General features: G+C 47.4%; 1 protein-coding gene across 1 annotated transcript; it reads left to right on the top strand.

Annotated features, from left to right (window-relative positions):
- Positions 1–2,111: 2,111 nt before the first annotated feature.
- On the top strand, positions 2,112–22,474 carry LOC133342533 (sialate O-acetylesterase-like). The gene is made up of 10 exons (XM_061551697.1): positions 2,112–2,228; positions 2,464–2,653; positions 5,220–5,410; positions 8,360–8,498; positions 9,080–9,266; positions 9,835–9,920; positions 10,769–10,902; positions 11,335–11,489; positions 18,178–18,373; positions 18,653–22,474. The coding sequence occupies exons 2-10, from the start codon at positions 2,524–2,526 to the stop codon at positions 19,034–19,036; spliced, it is 1,602 nt and encodes a 533-aa protein (XP_061407681.1). The 5' UTR covers positions 2,112–2,228; positions 2,464–2,523; the 3' UTR covers positions 19,037–22,474.
- The last annotated feature ends 116 nt before the right edge of the window (positions 22,475–22,590 follow it).

Below are 22,590 nucleotides of genomic sequence, written 5' to 3'. Positions count from 1 at the left end.
CAGCTATACACACCCTCACCGTGTGCTGTATCTGAGCTGTATACAGTACATGGTGAGGGTATTTTGGTAAAACAATGAGTGCCTATCGTCAAAGACAAGTCACGTCGGCGATTACTCGTACAAAGTGAAATCGGAGACACTGGCACGAGGCTCCCCGAGAGCTGCTCTGATTGGACGAGACGTTTTCATCGTCGCTGGGCGCGACTTTTCGAGATTTCAAAGAGGGGGAGTGAAAGGAACGAGGATTAATATTGAACGGTAAAGAAACACGAATGTCCCAGGAGCGGCGGGACCTGGACCGGTTTTTTAAAATGAAATATTGAGTCTGTGTAGACAATTTCAGCTAGTTAGGCTTGAAAAATTCCAAAGAATATAAAGCAGACAACACGGCAACTTCAATACAAGTGTGTAGTCATAATAATAACAGTGTGTAATGATAAAAGTGTGTAAAAATGTTGCAAAGTTATATAGTAATGATACTGAATGCAAATGTCTGTATGAATAGTGACCAGCAGGTTCTCACTGCAGTGTTTCAAGTTTAATTTATGAGGTGTCGCCCTGTGAGCCATGCGGCTCTTGAATCGGGTGCAACCGCAAACAAACAAATATGAACAGAGAACATCTTAAAGCAAATCTTCCAGAAAAAACGCTGTGTGCAAAAATCCCAGTGTGATGCAAGTCAAACATAACAACCATAATACAATTTAGATTACCCATTTGTTTTCGAAATCACCAAAATAACGCTATAAAAACAATGTAACAACAGTAATCATAGGAACTGTGATTTTAATGTAACAATAAATGATATATAACATGTACGACCAAACTTTGCAGCCATAGCTGGCAGCACGATACTCCCAGTGTATGATGTGTGAGTGAGTCAGTGGTAGTGTGAGTGAGTCAGTGTAAGATGTGTGAGTCAGTGTAAGATGTGTGAGTGAGTCAGTGTATGATGTGTGAGTGAGTCGGTGTATGATGTGTGAGTGAGTATATGATGTGTGAGTGAGTGTAAGATGAGTAAGTGAGTGTAAGATGAGTGAGTGAGTCAGTGGTAGTGTGAGTGAGTGTATGATGTGTAAGTGAGTCAGTGTATGATGTTGAGTGAGTCAGTGTATGATGTGTGAGTGAGTGTATGATGTGTAGTGAGTGAGTGTATGATGTGTGAGTGAGTCAGTGTATGATGTGAGCCAGTGAGTGTATGATGTGTAAGTAAGTCAGTGTATGATGTGTGAGTGAGTGTAAGATGAGTGAGTGAGTGAGTGTATGATGTGTGAGTGAGTGTAAGATGAGTGAGTGAGTGTATGATTGTGAGTGAGTGAGTGTATGATGTGTGAGTGAGTGATGTGTGAGTGAGTCAGTGTATGATGTGTGAGTGAGTGATGTGTGAGTGAGTGTATGATGTGTGAGTGAGTGAGTGTATGATGTGTGAGTGAGTCAGTGTATGATGTGTGAGTGAGTGAGTGTATGATGTGTGAGTGAGTCAGTGAGATGTGTGAGTGAGTGAGTGTATGATGTGTGAGTGAGTCAGTGTATGATGTGTGAGTGAGTGTAAGATGAGTGAGTCAGTGGTAGTGTGAGTGAGTGTATGATGTGTGAGTGAGTGTATGATGTGTGAGTGAGTCGGCCTAGTAAGACCAGGACCGGTTCAGATAATCGTCACTGGTGTTGACCGTGAACGTGAATCGTGCCAGGGTCGCCGGGTTCGTCGCGCAACGCGGTGACTACAACACTACCAACAACAACCGCCATTCGCCACTAGGTGGTGTGATGTCACCACGGCGCTTGTGCCTGGCTAGGTGCACGTTAAGGCCACGTGAAGTGTCGAACGCCCTCAGGTCACCGGACAGACCCAGGTGCCATGGGTCGATTGACTCAGATGACTGCCGATGCACCACCTGTGCCACCTGTGCCCCCTACTGTGCCAACAAAAAAACAACACTACCGCATCCTCCTTCATGTGCAAAGGCAAAAGGTCAGCTTGACGCACTTGCCAGTCGTATGAAGAGCTCACGCACAAGTTCTAGAGGCGTTGACAGTGAACTGGAAGACGGCCTCGAGTCTTCTCTGTGAATCTATGCCCATGTCCCCCACCCTGCATGATGGCAGCAGGAACACACTCTGTGTGCCTGCGCTGGTGGCGCTGGTGGCGCTGCTCGTCGGGGTGACGACGGTGGCGTGCTTGGTGGCGCTGGTGGTGAATTGCACACGCGAGCCTCCTGACAACAGCTGTGAGTGCTTGACACATGCCTGTACCTTCCAGTCACCTCCCCTCTGCCCTCCACTATCACCATCAGCTTCATCACCACCTTCACTACTGCAGTACTATGACCACCACCACCAAACCTTCATCACTACCACCACCACCATCACCACTTATCACCACAACAATCATTTCCACAACCATCAGCACCAACATCACAACAATCACCACCGTCATAACCATTGGCACTCTGTACCTCCCAGCCCCAGGTACCTCCACACGCTTGGTTGAAATTCCGCTTGGCCTCCTATTACGGGGACCACATGGTCCTGCAGAGGGGACCACGCGGCGCCTTCGTGTGGGGGTTCGGGAAAGCGGGAGCCAAGGTGGTCGTGAGACTCTACAACGCGGATGAGGACTTGCTGCAGGAGCACGGGAGCAACGTGTCGGCAGGTCTCTGTCTCCGCCGAGCTGTTAACAGCTTTGTCCTGATTTGCTTTTTGCTTCATTGCTGGACCCCCCGCACCTACGACCTAATTGGTTCCTGGACGGCGGTCGCAAGTGGAGCCGTCGTAAGCCGAATCCTCATCTCCCATAGGCGCAATGTTATACATTGGGGTTCCGTTCCTGGAAACCCATTACATACCATAAAATACCGAAATTGATCACGAAAATAAGTAAAAATTACCCTAACAAACATTTATTGAAACTTAACATTACTTTATATTCTTGGGTCTCTCGGTAAAGCCACGTAGATTTTTTTTATATTATTATTATTTTTCGTATTTCTTATTATTTGATCTATCTACGTGGCTTTACCGAAAGACCCAAGCATATGAATTCCTGCAGTAACGAAAGCTTAAAGTCAAGATTTAACATTACTTTTACAAACATTTATTCAGAAATTACATTTACAAATCCCTGAAGTACTTTTCTGCCCGTGCATCACATTTCCTCTTCTCAGACATAGCGAAAGGCGAACATTTTTTCAAAATTTGAAGAAAAGCATTAATGATAGACGATAGTGAAGAGTGATAATGGAGTGGCAGCCAAAGAATGGAACGTGTCCAAGAAGATGTTCATCGAGCAGATGGACTAATTCAGCTCATGTGCAGGTGCTGAATGCATTGTTGCATTACAAGATCATGAGAGGTGGTGGTGGTGGTGGTGGGGGCTTGGGATAGCCTTCATCCAGCAGTGGTTGCGATCACGACTGATGATGATGGTGATGATTAAAAAACAATTTCTGTCAAGCGGCACATGTCCTGACCAAAGTGGGCTATCAGTTCCCTCACGACTGGCCACAACCGGTTCTTTAGCGCACGAGTTGTCATAATTAAATCTTTGAGTTGATCAAAGGGCGAACCCTTTTCACCAAGCGACGAACGCAATAGCAGTGCTTCTTCATTCGTATGGCAGCTGATATAGATGCAGAGCAACAATTCCACACACACAGGGTGCCAAGCAGCAGAGTAGTGTATCACCTATGTCTCCTTCGTGTTTGTGCATCGGGCATTGCATCATTGTCTGTTGCATTGTCCTGTTGCATTGTCTGTTGCATTATCTGTTGCATTGTCTGTTCTACATGGCCACAGCCGTACACTGGAGAGTTTTTAATTTTGCATTTGTGCATCCAATGTGAAATTAAATCCACAACAAACCAGCTGCCATGGTTTGTGTTGATGCGGTTTAGGGTGGACCATGAGCTTCGTGGAAGATCAATACAAGGGATCGTCTGCGTTGCGTCTTTCATAAGATGTTTGTTAGTTCTTTTGAACTCCAGCTTTCCAAGCAAGCGCCATCGGGGTTGAATTCGCATTGTTTCAGGTTAAACGCATGGGTCCAAAAGGGCCTGCGTGACTTGAAGTGATGACTAGGGGCGTTATTGAGGTCCTGATGAATTGGAAGGGGACTGTTTTCCTCGATTTCCAGGACTTCCCGGAGGGTTGCGGTGGATGGGTGGGAGAGAGATTTGTGACAGCATAGGCAGCCAGGGTGCTGGGGTTGACTTGAAGGTTCCAGTGATACACCGCATTGCATTGTTCAGTGAGACATCAACAAGTTAAACAAGGGCAATGATTAATCAAGGACCCGAAGACTGTGTGTGTGTATGGTGAGAGGTTTTGTAGCAACGCACTGCAATACAAACCCGGCGAGTTAGATTCCCACTCACGGCCAACACCAGTGATAATGATCTCAACCAGTGTTGGGCCTTCCCTAGGTCGAATTATGTCTCAAATGAGTATCTGGCGCGGTGTGTAAACAACAGCACTGGGAAGACAAACGCAACTGTGTGTGTGGTACTGGTCACTCACCCCTTCGTGTGCCGTGCTGGTGCTAGCTAACAGAACTTGCCCAACTATCTCTTAAGTCTCGCCGGTTTGCTGTGCTGTATTGGCTCTGCAAGTAATCCAGCAGTGTGAATGGTTGGTGGATGACACAAATGTTGTGAAACGCCTTTCCCATGGGTGCCACTAAGATGCCGTACAGCAATTGTGTAGACTCCAGCTGTTCCGTCTGCATGAGGCAAAGTGTTTCCTCCTCCTCGCCCGTGTGCCTTTTCTCCAGGTGCTTCATTGTCCTGCAACTTGTAAGCGCTCATCTTCTTGGTTCTTTCGGTAAAGTCACGTAGAAGGGAAGTAATAATAAAAATAAAACATAATAAAATTAATTTTAATTTTATTATGTTTTATTTTTATTATTTTATTACTTCCCTTCTACGTGACTTTACCGAAAGAACCAAGAAGATGAATCCCTGCAGTCACGAAAGCTTTAAATCAAAATTGTAAGCGCTCGTTAATTGGCCGATCACACCTTCATATATAGAGGACCACGGAACTTGGGCAATTGTTGGCTCCGGCTCATCACGTGGCTGCCTTCCTGGTTGTCGTTCCTCGTTCCCGAGTCGTTCTGTCTGTCTCTCTACACGAGTAGGCGAGTACTGCGCGGCGTGTTACTATTATTATAAGTTTATATGGTGGACATGTGTGTGTGCATGTGTGTGCATGTGTGTGTGTAGAGTCAACCAGGTGGTCCGTGACCCTAGACCCCATGGATGCTGGGGGGCCGTTCTCTCTCAATGCCACCCAGTGGAGCCCTGTCAGGAACGGCACTGGGGGGGAAGTGGCAGAGTTAGTGATCAGCGACGTCTGGTTCGGAGAAGTGTGGCTTTGCGGTGGGCAAAGCAACATGCAGATGACTGTAAAGCAGGTAAAGAGGTTTCGCTTCATCACAAACCACTTGTCCAGCACTTCCCCCACCCCCACTCAGGCCTCAGAACACGCTGCAGATAGAGCCCGCCCTAGCCACCATCACCCTTCGTTTGCTGTGACAACATAATAGCTGTGTCTATTCTCCCCGTGTCTCTGTATCTGCATGCCCGCATGTCTCTGTGTCTGGGTGTCCTCATGTCTCTGTATCGGCGTGTCTCCGTGTCTGTCCCCATCTCCCTGTGTCTGTGTGTCCCCATCTCCCTGTGTCTGTGTGTCCCCATCTCCCTGTGTCTGCGTGTCCTCATCTCCCTGTGTAAATTTCGATTTAAAGCTTTCGTGACTGCAGGGATTCATCTTCTTCTTCTTGGTTCTTTCGGTAAAGTCACGTAGAAGGGAAGTAATAAAATAATAAAAAAATAATAATAAAAATAAAAAGCTTTTATATAAGCTCCTATCTTGGCATTGTCTCATTCTTCACCTGAGGACGGCTGCTTGCGTTGTGGCCGAAACGTCGTGAGAATTGTTTTATTATGTTTTATTTTTATTATTTTATTACTTCCCTTCTACGTGACTTTACCGAAAGAACCAAGAAGATGACTCCCTGTGTAACTGCGTGTCTCCGTGTCTCCGTGTCTGCGTGTCCCCATGTCCCTGTGTCTGCGTGTCTACGTGTCTCTGTGTCTGCGTGTTTCAGTGTCTCTGTGTCTGCGTGAACTCTCTGATCCGTTCCCAATCACAAACGGGGTGAAGCAAGGCTGCGTTTTAGCGCCAACGCTCTTCAGCATGGTGTTTTCTGCCATGCTGCAAGACTCATTCCAGAACCACAACACTGGGATTAACTTCATCTACCGTTTTGACGGTGGGCTATTCAATCTGGGGAGGATGCAAGCCAAAACTAGAGTGGAGGAAATCACTGTTTGAGAACTTTTGTTTGCTGATGACTGTGCTCTGGCTGCTGGCTCAAATAAAGATCTACAGGACAGTATGGACCACCTCTCCTCAGCCTGCAACAACTTCGGCCTAACAATCAGCACAAAGAAGACTGAAGTCCTATACCAACCTGCTCCTGGGAAACCCTACACTGAGCCAACCATCTTTGTGAATGGGCAAAAGCTTTCAGCCGTTGACAAGTTTACTTACCTTGGTAGTACACTGTCTCGCGCTGTGCACATAGATGATGAAGTTAACATCAGGATTGTCAAGGCCAGTGCAGCCTTTGGACGTCTACGTGACTCGGTATGGGAAAGGACTGGCATCAAGCAGGAGACAAAACTGAAGGTCTACCGGGCTGTTGTCTTACCAACTCTTCTGTATGGGTGCGAAGCCTGGACAGTTTACCAGCGCCATGCCAAGAAATTGAATCATTTCCACTTGAGCTGTGTGAGGAAACTGCTGAGGATCAAGTGGCAAGACAGAATCCCTGACACGGAAGTCCTCAGCAAGGCAAATATCCCCAGCATCTACACCTTGCTTGCGAAGGAACAGCTTAGATGGACTGGCCACGTGACCAGAATGCCATACGCGAGACTTCCAAAACAAGTCTTCTTTGGCGAGCTGAGGAATGGCAAGCGAGCACAAGGTGGCCCCAAAAAGCGCTACAAGGACACCCTTAAAGCTTCCTTGAAGAGCTTTGGATTCGACCTGAAAAGCTGGGAATCCCTAGCACAGGACCGACCTGCCTGGAGAAGAAAAGTACAGGACGGTGCAGTCCTCTGTGAGAGTAGGAGAAGCTCCTGTGCCATCTTGAAGAGGCAGCAGCGCAAATCTACCAAGGAAGGACGTGTGGCTGCACCTCAGAGCTCTACATCCTCCCTTACCTGTCCAGTGTGCCACAGGGAATTCCGGGCTCGGATTGGCCTCTTCAGCCATCTGCGCACTCATCAAACCCCAACAAAATGACAAACGTGCCATGGTCATCATCAACTTTGATGGACAAACAAGAAGAAGAAGAAGTGTCTGCGTGTCACTGTGTCTCCGTGTCCCCATCTCCCTGTGTCTGTGTGTCCGCATCTCCCTGTGTAACTCCGTGTCACTGTGTCTCCGTGTCCCCATCTCCCTGTGTCTGTGTGTCCGCATCTCCCTGTGTAACTCCGTGTCACTGTGTCTCCGTGTCCCCATCTCCCTGTGTCTGTGTGTCCGCATCTCCCTGTGTAACTCCGTGTCTCTGTGTCTGTGTGTCCGCATCTCCCTGTGTAACTCCGTGTCTCTGTGTCTGCGTGTCCCCATCTCCCTGAGTAACTCCGTATCTCTGTGTCTGCATGTCCCCATCTCCCTGTGTAACTCCGTGTCTCTGTGTCTGCGTGTCCCCATCTCCCTGTGTAACTCCGTGTCTCTGTGTCTGCGTGTCCCCATCTCCCTGTGTAACTCCGTTGTCACTGTGTTTCCGTGTCCCCATCTCCCTGTGTCTGTGTGTCCGCATCTCCCTGTGTATCTCCGTGTCTCTGTGTCTGCGTGTCCCCATCTCCCTGTGTCTGTGTGTCCGCATCTCCCTGTGTAACTCCGTGTCACTGTGTCTCCGTGTCCCCATCTCCCTGTGTCTGTGTGTCCGCATCTCCCTGTGTAACTCCGTGTCTCTGTGTCTGCGTGTCCCCATCTCCCTGAGTAACTCCGTATCTCTGTGTCTGCATGTCCCCATCTCCCTGTGTAACTCCGTGTCTCTGTGTCTGCGTGTCCCCATCTCCCTGTGTAACTCCGTGTCTCTGTGTCTGCGTGTCCCCATCTCCCTGTGTAACTCCGTGTCTCTGTGTCTGCGTGTCCCCATCTCCCTGTGTAACTCCGTGTCTCTGTGTAACTGCATGTCCCCATCTCCCTGTGTAACTCCGTGTCTCTGTGTCTGCGTGTCCCCATCTCCCTGTGTAACTCCGTGCCTCTGTGTCTGCGTGTCCCCATCTCCCTGTGTAACTGCGTGTCTCCGTGTCTCTGTGTAACTGCGTGTCCCCGTGTCCAGGTCGTGAATGCAAGTTGGGAGCTGGCTCAAGCCGCCGACTTTTCTCTCGTCCGCCTGTTCGCAGTCTCCCTGAACGGGTCGCTGCAGCCCCTCGCCGACTTCACGTCGGTCGCACTCCCCTGGAGTCTCCCCACAGCTGGTGAGCGCTCATCACCGCTCTGAGTTTCACACGGACAGTCCAATGATTGGCACCTGTGTGGCAAGAATTTTATTATATTGAGATATGGTACCAGTATTGTGTTGAAATCTATCGCAGGAAACTACAGTGGTGATATTATCGACCGCAGCTGACTGAGAAGTGTCCCGGTTCGCTCAGTGGTGCGGACGGTGAGCTTGTTCGCTGTGTCTATGGGACCCTTTGTGCCGCTATCAGGGTGATACAAACAAACCGAAGACTTTACTTGAAGGCACATCCACTCACAGGCCATCAATTGTGCAACCAATTTGCTCTCAAAAATGTGCAATGCATTCGCACCAACAGCCAACGTTGGTCGTGAATACCTCTCCCAGGTAGACGAGCCCCGGAATGAGTGCTTGGGGCAGTGTACAAATGTCACCATGAGGCAAAGGCGTAGCTGGGTGTGGTACTGGCCAACCACATCATGTGCCGTGTCAGCCTTAATAGGTGCTCGCTAATGGCACTTGCATAACCAGTCTGTTAGAGGTTACACGGGGAATCTTTGTCGAAACCTGTGTGTGTCTGTCTCTCTGTGTTTCTAGACCGTCTGGGCATGGGAGAATACACCGTCTTCTCAGCCGTCTGTTGGTTCTTTGGTAGGAACCTACACCTGACTCTGAGGGTCCCCGTGGGATTGGTGCAGTCCTGCTGGGGTGGCACCTTCATCGAATCCTGGTCCTCACCCCGAGCCCTCGCACACTGCGGAATCAACGCACAGCCTCAAAGCAAGTACGTGTAATGGGGAAATGCGTGGTCTCACACGGAAACCCATTGACTTGCACAGACACCCATAGACCCTCATAGGGGACATACAGACCCATAAAGTCTATGGGTGATTGTTTAAAGGCTATTTGCCATGTCGCTCCAGAGCCAAGCCACGATACTCTGGCCTCACAACACATCTGCGTCTGACTCAGGGCCAAGCATCACCTCCACGCGTCTCCACTCATTCACTGCGTGTGACGTCGGCAATACAGCTCAGTTTTGCAGTGGAAAATAGTTATCAGAGGCAACTGAATCACTCGTGGCAATTGACTATTTTAAGTTACCAAAAATTGCAATTGAAATGTTTATATATTTTATCATCTACTGTACGTCTGGAAGGAGCAAAGTTGTTCAACTTCAGTGTACTCACTATAAGCCTTTTCTAGTCTAATTATGTTTGTAAGCTTATCAGCATGGCACTGGCAGACGCCACCTCATTGGATGCTGTAACGGCATTCATAGGAGCTCGCTGACAGCATTTATCCCAAAAGTCTGTGTAGGCTATACCAGGGATCTCTGTCTTTTAATGTAGTGATCGACTGGAACCAACAGTGCTGTGGAACGCAATGATTAACCCTCTGCTCAATATGAGCCTCAAAGGGGTCATCTGGTACCAAGGTCAGTGACATACATTAACACATAAACGTAAATTAAACAACAGATGCCATTCGCCACTTAGTGGTGGTGAAGTCACCACGGCGCTTGTGCTAGGCCAGGTGCACTTTGAGGCTATCACAATACGTGTAATGAGGCTCAGTGGCAGGAGGTCATTGGACAGACGCAGGTGCCATGGGTTGATTGAGATGACTGGCAGATGCACCACCTGTGCCCCCGAATGTGCCAACTCGCTGCATTTTATCCATCCAGTGTTTTGCTCATTGTTGTGAGCATCACTTTTCCTCCCTCTGTTGTTGGAAGGTGACTGCATTCAACTACTCATGAGTATCATTGATAATCATGTGCAAAATATAAACTCACTACTCTACAAGACGTCTGGAAAAAATCTTAGCAAGATGCAGCACGTGTCGTGATGGGTACTGCAAGATCCGACCGTGTCCGCCCGCTACTCACCGAGCTGCATTTGTTTACGGTTGCTGAATACATTCCACAAATGAACCACAATACTTTGCTGATCTCATCAAGGGGCATAAACCATCATGCTAACTCCGGTCATCCTCGCAGTAACTTTTGGCTTGCCATCGAACAAAGATGGTTACCGCATCGCGTACTTCAGATGCGCTTCTGCGGTCGTCTGGACCGACCTTTCAATATTAGGAAGCCGCTGGAGCTATGATGCACTTTTAAATCTCGATTGGAAACAAATATTTTAGAACTGATTTTTGCGTTTAGTTTGTTGTCCTTCCCCACACCTCCGATGAGCATGGTTGGCTATGTATGGTGCGAAAGAAGTTCAACATACATGTGCCACTCTAGATGCACATCTCTCTTCCTTGTTCCTTGAGCAGGTGAAAGAAACACTGGGCACAACACTGACCTCTACAACTGCAGCTTCCCGGCCATGATTAACGACTGGCGTCAGGGATTCTCCATAGCCACCAATGGCAACACAGACCCGCTTCTGCCATTTGGATTTGCGCAGGTGAGAAGTTAAACCATCCAGCAGTGGATTCGTCATGGCTGCAAATAACGACCGGCATGACTGGGATGTCTGACTTAATTACCATGGCATGGCTGAAAAAGCTTATCCTTTTAGTGCTTGTTTTTTTTTACCAACTTTTGGGAAACTCTTTGATTAATGTGTTTAGATTTGTCAAGGGTGAGTCCCTAATAGCAATACAACTTTACACTAAAATTTGTATCATATTGGACCATCTTTATCAGAATTATCTCTCTCTGCCCATGTTTATCTCCCATGTCTCATTCAACATCTTTCTCCCCTGGTCTCTCTCCTCGAATCTCTCCCTGTCTGTTCCTGTCTCTCGCCCCGATATCGCTCAACATCTCTCTTTCTTTCTCTTTCTGCGTAACTCCTCGTATCTGTCTCCCGGCGTCTCTCTACCGTTGTCTTTAGATCTCCACCAGTGACCCAGGTGACAACACGGACTCGTATCCACGCATTCGCTGGCACCAGTCTGCAGACTACGGTTTCTCCCCCAACTCGCGAATGCCCAAAACCTTCATGGCCGTGACCATCGACTTGTGTGACCGCAACTCCAACTACGGGTGGTGAGTGGCTGACTTAAGCATCGTGCTCCCTGACTCCCCTCCCTTTACTTTCCCCTATCCAGCCAGTTGAATTACTTGGGCAGTTTCAATGCCCGTGTTATTTGATTTGGTTTTGGCATCCAATGCCCTGTTGATTTGTGCATCATTGTAACCGTTCATTTGAGGCGCTTCTTTGACGTGTTTAATTTCACTTCTCAGACTATCACCATCTGACACTTTCTTAGCGCGATGAATGAGCGTCTTGATAAGAGCAGATTTCTGTGCGGGGCGATGGTGTGACTCTGCATTCAGATAGGCGTCAGTGTGCATTTTCTTTCGGTAAATGCTGTGTTAAATCTTGACTTAAAGCTCTCGTGACTGCAGGAATTCATATTCTTTGGGTCTTTCGGTAAAGTCACGTAGAGAGGTTCATTGAAATAACAAACCTCCTTTTCCTGATGACCGCTTGTGTTGCGATCGAAATGTCGCAGTTTTTTGTTATTTTTGTAATTCCAATGAACCTATCTACGTGACTTCACCGAAAGACCCAAAGAATATGAAATGCTGTGTTATTTTGCCATTTCCACTACGTCCAAGCAGAATATCCAGAAATGGTAGAGTTCTGTCAGCTTCCACTTCCATGGTGAACTGGGTGGATGGGTTTTGCGAGTTGAGATGATTGAGAAGTTAGTTAAGTGCATCTTTGCCATGTGGCCAGACTACCAATGTGTCATCCACATATCTAAACCAAGTAGAGGGTTTTCGTGTGCTTGAAGCTATTGCTTTTGTTTAAAAAATTCCACGTACAAATTCGCTATCACAGGAGAGCCCATTGCTGCTCCTCCCTTTTGATTATAGAAGTCATCTTTCCAAAAGAATAGGTGTTCTTTAGACAGTGTTCAGCTAGTCTTGGTATATCTTTGGCTAAACCTATGTTTATTACCAAAGTGTCGAGTAATTTAATTTAATTGTTGACCGGAACCCTCGTGAACAGAGAAGTCCCATCAAAACATACGAGAATACCATTAGGGTTAAGCTTAATATCTTTATACTCATACTCTTTGGTTCTTTTGGTAAAGTCACGTAGGTAGAAAATAATAGATCACAACGTTTCTATCGCAACAGAAGCGACCGTCACCAGGTGAGACAATCACAGCAGGGAAACTGCTGAAGCAGGCGAGGGCGCTGCCGTGACACGAGGCTATATAGGGCAGGGTAAGGGGGCGGGGCTAGAGGTGGGGGAGAGAGGGGGCGGGGCTATATAGGGCAGGGTAAGGGGGCGGGGCTAGAGGTGGGGGCGAGGGGGGGTGGGGCTATATAGGGGAGGGTAAGTGGGCGGGGCTAGAGGTGGGGGAGAGAGGGGGCGGGGCTAGAGATGGGAGAGAGGGGGCGGGGCTAGAGGTGGGGGGAGGAGGGGGCGGGGCTAGAGGTGGGGGAGAGAGGGGGCGGGGCTAGAGATGGAGAGGGGGGGCGGGGCTAGAGATGGGAGAGGGGGGGCGGGGCTAGAGATGGGAGAGAGGGGCGGGGCTATATAGGGGAGGGTAAGGGGGCGGGGCTAGAGGTGGGGGAGAGAGGGGGCGGGGCTATATAGGGGAGGGTAAGGGGGCGGGGCTAGAGGTGGGGGCTATGAGAGGGGGCGGGGCTATATATGGGGAGGGTAAGGGGGGGCGGGGCTAGAGGTGGGGGAGAGGGGGGGCGGGGGCTATAGGGGAGGGTAAGGGGGCGGGGCTAGAGTTGGGGGAGAGGAGGGGTGGCGGGGCATATAGGGAGGGCTAAGGGGGGCTGGCGGGCTAGACGGTGGGGGAGAGAGGGGCCGGGCTATATAGGGGAGCGTTAAGGGGGCGGGCGTTAGAGGTGGGGGAGGCGGGGAGGCGGGCGCATAGAGGCTAGGAGGGGAGAGGGGGGGCGAGGGCTAGAGAATGGGAGAGGGGGGCGGGGCTAGGCGATGGGAGGAAGCGGGGGCGGGGCTAGAGGTGGGAGAGGGGGGGCGGGGCTAGAGATGCGGAGGAGGAGGGGCGGGGCTAGAGATGGGAGAGGGGGGGGCGGGGTAGAGATGGGAGAGGGGGGGGAGGGAGCTAGAGATGGTGAGCGGGGGGCGGGGCTAGAGGTGGGAGAGGGGGGCGCGGCTTAGAGGTGGGGGAAGAGAGTGGGGGCTGGGGCTAGGAGGTGGGCGAGGGGGGCGGGGCTAGAGGATGGGAGAGGGTCGGGGGGGCTAGAGATGGGAGAGGGGGCGGGCTAGAGGTGGGAGAGGGGGGCGGGGCTAGAGATGGGAGAGGGGGGCGGGGCTAGAGGTGGGAGAGGGGGGCGGGGCTAGAGATGGGAAAGGGGGGCGGGGCTAGAGGTGGGAGAGGGGGGCGGGGCTAGAGGTGGGGGAGAGAAGGGGCGGGGCTAGAGGTGGGAGAGGGGGGGCGGGGCTAGAGGTGGGAGAGGGGGGGGCGGGGCTAGAGATGGGAGAGGGGGGCGGGGCTAGAGATGGGAGAGGGGGGGCGGGGCTAGAGATGGGAGAGGGGGGCGGGGCTAGAGGTGGGAGAGGGGGGGGGCGGGGCTAGAGGTGGGAGAGGGGGGCGGGGCTAGAGGTGGGGAGAGGGGGGGGCGGGGCTAGAGATGGGAGAGGGGGGCGGGGCTAGAGGTGGGGACGAGGGGGGCGGGGCTAGAGGTGGGGGAGAGGGGGCGGGGCTAGAGATGGGGGAGAGGGGGGCGGGGCTAGAGATGGGAGAGGGGGGCGGGGCTAGAGATGGGGGAGAGGGGGCGGGGCTAGAGATGGGAGAGAGGGGGCGGGGCGAGGTGGGAGAGAGGGGCGGGGCTAGAGGTGGAGAGGGGGGGCGGGGCTAGAGATGGGAGAGAGGGGGCGGGGCTAGAGGTGGGAGAGAGGGGGCGGGGCTAGAGGTGGGAGCGGGGGGGGCGGGGCTAGAGGTGGGAGAGGGCGGGCGGGGTAGAGGTGGGAGGAGGGGGGGCGGGGCTAGAGATGGGAGAGGGGGGGCGGGGCTAGAGGTGGGAGAGGGGGGCGGGGCTAGAGGTGGAGAGGGGGCGGGGCTAGAGATGGGGGAGAGGGGGGCGGGGCTAGAGATGGGAGGGGGGGCGGGGCTAGAGATGGGAGAGAGAGGGGGCGGGCTAGAGATGGGGCGGGGCTAGAGATGGGGAGAGAGAGGGGCGGGGCTAGAGGTGGAGAGGGGGCGGGGCTAGGTGGGAGAGGGGGGGCGGGGCTAGAGGTGGGGAGGGGGGCGGGGCTAGAGGTGGGAGAGGGGGGCGGGGGGGCTAGAGATGGGAGAGGGGGGGCGGGGCTAGAGGTGGGAGAGGGGGGCGGGGCTAGAGGTGGGAGAGGGGGCGGGGCTAGAGATGGGGAGAGGGGGGCGGGCTAGAGATGGGAGAGGGGGGGCGGGGCTAGAGATGGGATGAGAGGGGGCGGGGCTAGAGATGGGGGCGGGGCTAGAGATGGGAGAGAGGGGGCGGGGCTAGAGATGGGAGAGAGGGGCGGGGCTAGAGATGGAAGAGAGGGGGCGGGGCTAGAGATGGGAGAGAGGGGGGGAGTCGGAGAGGTCGCCAGATAGAAAAATGATCTAAAAAATCACGACGTTTCTCTTTAACTCTGTTTACGAGATGATGAATGTATGTGGCAGAGTCTATTGTACTATGGGTATTAATGGTACATCGGGTTTGTGAATTTTTGGTAGCCCATAAAGTCTGGGTGGTTTTACGCCCTTGATTTGATCAGGTATTGCTCTTCCTTGGGAATTGATGACTTGGCAATGATTGCTGTTGTTTTACGTTCCAAAGTGTTGGTTGGGTCTCGTCTAATTTTAAGGTAGGTACCTTCATCAAGTAAATCTTTGATTTATTATCGTATTCCTCACGGGGCATCACAACAGTTGATTGGCCCTTATAAGCAGCAAGAATTTGGATATCTGTATTTGCTCTCAATTCTCTTAAAGCTTTGGTCTCACTGAAACTAATATTTGTTCTTGTAAATCTACTGTTCTCAATCATTTTGGCAACCTCATGCCTAATAATCTCAGCTTGATTGTGGGAGCTGTCTCACTGCTGATTCCACTTCAGCAATTATCTCTGACCGCGGAATTAGCCGATCTCAAAAAATATCTTAAAGTCTGCGATTTTTCTGCAGATAGTTTGATCTCTGTCCCCGCAGGCAACAGGAGTTGCCGAGAACTACGGCGTGTGCCATGTGAAATCCCGTTCACCCGCAAATTTGCTTGTGTTATTAGAAAGTGTCCATCATTTTTCAATTGCGTCAACACGAAATTTCGTAAACCAAACGTTCATAAATCTAGGGATACTTGAATATAATGTAGTGTATAGTAGTGTAGTATATAGTGTAGTGTAGTATATAGTGTAGTATATAATGTAGTGTATAGTAGTGTAGTGTATAGTGTAGTATATAATGTAGTGTATAGTAGTGTAGTATATAGTGTAGTGTATAGTAGTGTAGTATATAATGTAGTGTAGTGTATAGTGTAGTATATAATGTAGTGTATAGTAGTGTAGTATATAGTGTAGTGTAGTATATAGTGTAGTATATAATGTATTGTATAGTAGTGTAGTGTATAGTGTAGTATATAATGTAGTGTAATAGAATATAGTAGTGTAGTATATAGTGTAGTGTAATAGAATATAGTAGTGTAGTATATAATGTAGTGTAGTGGAATATAGTCGCGTAGTATATAATGTAGTGTATAGTAGTGTAGTATATAGTGTAGCGTAGTATATAGTGTAGTATATAATGTAGTGTATAGTAGTGTATAGTGTAGTATATAATGTAGTGTATAGTAGTGTAGTATATAGTGTAGCGTAGTATATAGTGTAGTATATAATGTAGTGTATAGTAGTGTATAGTGTAGTATATATGTAGTGTATAGTAGTGTAGTATATAATGTAGTGTAAAGTAGTGTAGTAGATAATGTAGTGTATAGTAGTGTAGTATATAATGAAGTGTATAGTAGTGTAGTATATAGTGTAGTGTAGTATATAATGTAGTGTATAGTAGTGTAGTATATAGTGTAGTGTATAGTAGTGTAGTATATAATGTAGTGTAGTGTATAGTGTAGTATATAATGTAGTGTATAGTAGTGTAGTATATAGTGTAGTGTAGTATATAGTGTAGTATATAATGTATTGTATAGTAGTGTAGTGTATAGTGTAGTATATAATGTAGTGTATAGTAGTGTAGTATATAGTGTAGTGTATAGTAGTGTAGTATATAATGTAGTGTAGTGTATAGTGTAGTATATAATGTAGTGTATAGTAGTGTAGTATATAGTGTAGCGTAGTATATAGTGTAGTATATAATGTAGTGTATAGTAGTGTATAGTGTAGTATATAATGTAGTGTATAGTAGTGTAGTATATAGTGTAGCGTAGTATATAGTGTAGTATATAATGTAGTGTATAGTAGTGTATAGTGTAGTATATAATGTAGTGTAATAGAATATAGTAGTGTAGTATATAATGTAGTGTAAAGTAGTGTAGTAGATAATGTAGTGTATAGTAGTGTAGTATATAATGAAGTGTATAGTAGTGTAGTATATAGTGTAGTGTAGTATATAATGTAGTGTATAGTAGTGTAGTATATAGTGTAGTGTATAGTAGTGTAGTATATAATGTAGTGTAGTGTATAGTGTAGTATATAATGTAGTGTATAGTAGTGTAGTATATAGTGTAGTGTAGTATATAGTGTAGTATATAATGTATTGTATAGTAGTGTAGTGTATAGTGTAGTATATAATGTAGTGTATAGTAGTGTAGTATATAGTGTAGTGTATAGTAGTGTAGTATATAATGTAGTGTAGTGTATAGTGTAGTATATAATGTAGTGTATAGTAGTGTAGTATATAGTGTAGCGTAGTATAGTGTAGTATATAATGTAGTGTATAGTAGTGTATAGTGTAGTATATAATGTAGTGTAATAGAATATAGTAGTGTAGTATATAATGTAGTGTAAAGTAGTGTAGTAGATAATGTAGTGTATAGTAGTGTAGTATATAATGAAGTGTATAGTAGTGTAGTATATAGTGTAGTGTAGTATATAATGTAGTGTAATAGAATATAGTAGTGTAGTATATAATGTAGTGTAATAGAATATAGTAGTGTAGTATATAATGTAGTGTATAGTAGTGTAGTATAGTGTAGTGTATAGTAGTGTAGTATATAGTGTAGTGTAGTATATAATGTAGTGTATAGTAGTGTAGTGTATAGTGTAGTGTAGTATATAGTGTAGTATATAATGTAGTGTATAGTAGTGTAGTGTATAGTGTAGTATATAATGTAGTGTATAGTAGTGTAGTATATGATGTAGTGTATAGTAGTGTAGTATATAATGAAGTGTATAGTAGTGTAGTATATAATGTAGTGTATAGTAGTGTAGTATACAATGTAGTGTATAGTAGTGTAGTGTATGGCGCAGTGTATAGTAGAAGCAGTATATAGTGTAGTGTATAGTGGTGTAGTATATGGTGCAGTGTAGAGTAGTGCAGTATATAATGTAGTGGAGTGTACAGTAATGTAGAAAATAATGTGCAGGATATAGTTGTGTAGTATAAAATATAGTGTAGTGTAGGAGATCATGTGTTGTTGTGTATTGTAATATAGAGTATAACGTAGTGTAGTATATAATATAGTTTACTGTACAGAAATGTAGAATATAATGTTGTGTAGTGTATAGTTGTGTAGAGTAGTGTATAATATATCTCTCTGTACAGGATCCACCCGCGCTACAAGAAGGAGGTTGCCTCCCGTCTGCTGCTGGGTGCGATGGCCGTTGCCTACAATGACAGTTCCTCCATATTCCAGGGGCCCTTCCCAGAATTGGCCACTGTGAACCTCACAACCCAGATGCTCGTCATCAGATATGGACAGACGCTGAGCCACCGCAATGACGGACGGGGCGAATTTCAGGTCAGAGGTCATGTTCCATGATACCATAAGATACAATATCAATTATCGCGTTATCAGTACTTTTCTCTACTTCCAGTACGAATACAGATTGTCTATTGTTCAAATGCAGTTCACTCCACATTATCCTACTACACGTTTTCTCATCATTGTATAATCATAATCTCTCCTCTTTCTCTCTCCTCTACTCTCCCTGCTCCCATCTCCTCTCTGAACCACTACCCTCTTTTCCCCTCCCCTTCCCTCCTCTCCCCCTTCTCTGTCATCTCTTCTTCATCGCAGATCTGCTGTTCCCAAGTCCTCGGTCAGTGTCTCGACCCAGATTGGCACCAAGCCCCAATCGTCTCTGTACAAGCCCAGAGTGTCTTCCTCAACATCTCCACCTGCATCAACACCAGCAGGGCCGTGACGTCCGTCCGTTACGCTTGGTCCAACTGGCCGTGCGAACTCCATGCTTGTGCTCTCTATGGAGTGGGGCCCACCGCACTACCAGCACCCCCCTTCATAAAGGCCGTGCCGTCGGAGGGGGTTTACATCGGCAGTCCCGCGGGGGTTCCTAACGGCCGTGTTGATGGGGCCCATAATGGCCGTGTTGGGGGGCTGATAATGGCCGCGTTGGTGGGGTTCACAATGGTCATGTCGGTGGGTTTATGCCATGGCCTCTAAGCTGTCCCTCCTCCGGTGGAGTTTGCGGGACCTTGGCTTGGGTCACCACCTTTCTCAGAGACCAAGACTGTAATATATATTGCGAGGTCAACACTACAGAGTATAACCACAATTAAATTCCACATAATCCCTGGACCAAATGTCAGTATAAATCAATTCTTGTCACGCGAACACAGATGCCAATATCCAGACATGTGGAAACTCTGTTAGGTGCATGAGTGGGCAAGCAGTTTGTGGTGTACTGATTTGCTAAATACAGTGAGGGAAAAAAGTATTTGATCCCCTGCTGATTTTGTACGTTTGGCCACTGACAAAGAAATGATCAGTCTGTAATTTTAATGGTAGGTTTATTTTAACAGTGAGAGACAGAATAACAACAACAAAAATCCAGAAAAACGCATGTCAAAAATGTTATAAATTGATTTGCATTTTAATGAGGGAAATAAGTATTTGACCCCTCTGTAAAACATGACTTAGTACTTGGTGGCAAAACCCTTGTTGGCAATCACAGAGGTCAGACGTTTCTTGTAGTTGGCCACCAACCTAAAGATGATCCAAATAACTACCGACCTATCTCAATTTTGTCCCCGTTGATGAAAATTTGTGAAAAATTATTGAACTACCAAATTAGCAGTTTCCTGTCCGACAACAATCTATTACATCGAAAACAATCTGGGTTCCGAAAAAAAAACAGCACCACATCTGCTGCATTAGACTCTCTGAATCACATTTACAGTAGCCTTGATAATAAGCAGTACTGCGCCTGTCTTTTTCTTGACTTGTCCAAAGCCTTTGATACAGTCGACCACAACACCCTGCTTAGTAAACTAAGTTGCCTCGGTTTCTCCAAACGCAGTGGAATGGTTAAAAAATTACCTCTTTTTTTGCACCCAAACTATATTCATAGATAGTTGGAGGTCAAACAGTGTTAATATAACGAAAAGGGTTCCATCCTCGGCCCCCTCTTGTTCTCTCTTTATGTCCATGAATTGGGCACTGACCTGGATCATTCCAGGGTAAATCTTTTTGCAGATGACACGATACTGATTACTGCTGGCCGCTCTCCGGATGACGTGATTGCTAAGCTCCAGGGTGATTTCAACACACTACAACATCAGCTAGTTGCTCTTAAACTAGTCCTGAATACCTCCAAAACCAAGGTGCTATGCTTCTCACCAGGACTAAAGCAGTAAGTTATTTTTCCCCAATTACATTCCTTAAATAATTATCAAATAGAGCAAGTCAAGATCTATAAGTATATTGGGGGCATTCTTGATTCAAGGCTGAATTTTGAAGATCACATTGATTATATTGGTAAAAAGACAAAAATAAAAATTGGTTTTCTGTATCGACACTAGCACTGCTTCCCCCCTATGTTCCGTTTGGAATTGATAAAAGCTACCATACTGCCTCTACTTGATTACTGTGACATCGTGTATAAATCAGCCCCAGGTACTGTACTGAAGAAGCTTGACTCAATGTATCACTCGGCCTTAAGATTTGCATTGAACTGCCCATATAGGACTCACCACTGCGATCTCTACATTGGGTCAAACTTAACATCTCTCAATGTTCGACGGCTTGTGCATCAGATCTTATTTATTCATGATGTACTTACAAAAAAATCCGCAGATTACCTGCTGGATCTCCTCTCTGTTTCAAAGAACAAATTTGACCTAAGGTCTTCGCTCATTTACCAGCTTCACATTCCCTATTGCCAAACAAATACTGGAGGAAGGGCCTTTGCTATTGATGCCCCCAGGGTCTGGAATGCTATTGCCAATAAACTGCAACTTGAATCACTACCTATGAGATCTTCACTCAAAACTGCTCTAGAGGACTTGTACACCCCTAGCTGCCACTGCAATTTAGTGGCCTAAAATACAATGTTTCACTCCGGATGATCGCTGCAAAGTATGCTCTGTGTTTTGATTTAGTGTGCTGATCTTAAAGGTGCATTGAAAAATGTTGACACTCCGACTGATGCTCCTGCTGTTGTGGAGTGACTCATGCAGCCAGCTATGGCTGCAGAGTTTGGTAGTACATGTTGTTTACATCGTTTATTGTGAAAATTCGGTCACAGTTCCTATGATCACTGTTTCATTGCTTTTATGGCTTCATTTTGGTGATTTCGAAAAGTTTTTCGGTTTGGCCATGTTTGTTTGTTGTAGTACAGAGTTAGACTGATGGCCTTAATCTAAGTTGTCTTGTGGTTGTTGCTGTTTGACTTGCATCCCACTGGGATTTTTGCACAGTGTTGGTGTACGGTGCTTTTTCTGCAATATTTTGCTGTCTTTTCTTGAATTTCTGTTTGCACATAGTCCCTTTAAGATGTTTTCCTGTTCATGTTTTTGTTTTTTGTTTGTTGCGGTTGCACCCGATTCAAGAGCCGAATGGCTCACAGGGCTATACCTAGTAAATGAAACTTGAAAACTTGAAACCAGGTTTGCACACATCTCAGGAGGGGTTTTGTCCCACTCCTCTTTGCAGATCTTCTCCAAGTCATTAAGGTTTCGAGGTTGACGTTTGGCAACTCGAACCTTGAGCTCCCTCCACAGATTTTCTATGGGATTAAGGTCTGGAGACTGGCTAGACCACTCCAGGACCTTAATGTGCTTCTTCTTGAGCCACTCCTTTGTTGCCTTGGCCGTTTGTTTTGGGTCATTGTCATGCTGGAATACCCATCCACAACCCATTTTCAATGCCCTGGCTGAGGGAAGGAGGTTCTCACCCAAGATTTTACTGTACATGGCCCCGTCCATCGTCCATTTGATGCGGTGAAGTTGTCCTGTCCCCTTAGCAGAAAAACACCCCCAAAGCATAATGTTTCCACCTCCATGTTTGACGGTGGGGATGGTGTTCTTGGGTTCATAGGCAGCATTCCTCCTCTTCCAAACATGGCGAGTTGTTTATGCCAAAGAGCTCCATTTTGGTCTCATCTGACCAAAACACTTTCACCCAATTGTCCTCTGAATCATTCAGATGTTCATTGGCAAACTTCAGACGGGCATGTATATGTGCTTTCTTGAGCAGGGGGACCTTCCGGGCGCTGCAGGATTTCAGTCCTTCACGGCGTAGTGTGTTACCAACTGTTTTCTTGGTGACTATGGTCCCAACTGCCTTGAGATCATTGACAAGATCCTCCCGTGTAGTTCTGGGCTGATTCCTCACCGTTCTCATGGTCATTGCAACTCCACGAGGTGAGATCTTGCATGGAGCCCCAGGCCGAGGGAGATTGACAGTTCTTTTGTGTTTCTTCCATTTGCGAATAATCACACCAACTGTTGTCACCTTATCACCAAGCTGCTTGGCGATGGTCTTGTAGCCCATTCCAGCCTTGTGTAGGTCTACAATCTTGTCCCTGACATCCTTGGAGAGCTCTTTGGTCTTGGCCATTGTGGAGAGTTTGGAATCTCATTGATTGATTGCTTCTGTGAACAGGTGTCTTTAATACAGGTAACAAGCTGAGATTAGGAGCACTCCCTTTAAGAGTGTGCTCCTAATCTCAGCTCGTTACCTGTATAAAAGACACCTGGGAGCCAGAAATCTTTCTG

This window comes from Lethenteron reissneri, chromosome 15, assembly GCF_015708825.2.
Source record: "Lethenteron reissneri isolate LAM-NWPU_2019-01 chromosome 15, ASM1570882v1, whole genome shotgun sequence".
In the NCBI taxonomy this organism is placed as follows: Eukaryota; Metazoa; Chordata; class Hyperoartia; order Petromyzontiformes; family Petromyzontidae; genus Lethenteron; species Lethenteron reissneri.
The sequence above is the reverse complement of the archived record's forward strand: the minus strand, read 5'-3'. Positions and strand labels throughout refer to the sequence as shown.

Excerpts from the sequence above, each read along its gene's own strand:
- LOC133342533 (XM_061551697.1), top strand. The coding sequence starts at position 2,524 with ATGGTCCTGCAGAGGGGACCACGCGGCGCCTTCGTGTGGGGGTTCGGG. Across the intron at positions 2,654-5,219 it reads CGGGAGCAACGTGTCGGCAG|AGTCAACCAGGTGGTCCGTG; the intron begins GTCTCTGTCTCC and ends GTGTGTGTGTAG. Across the intron at positions 9,921-10,768 it reads AGGGGTCATCTGGTACCAAG|GTGAAAGAAACACTGGGCAC; the intron begins GTCAGTGACATA and ends TTCCTTGAGCAG.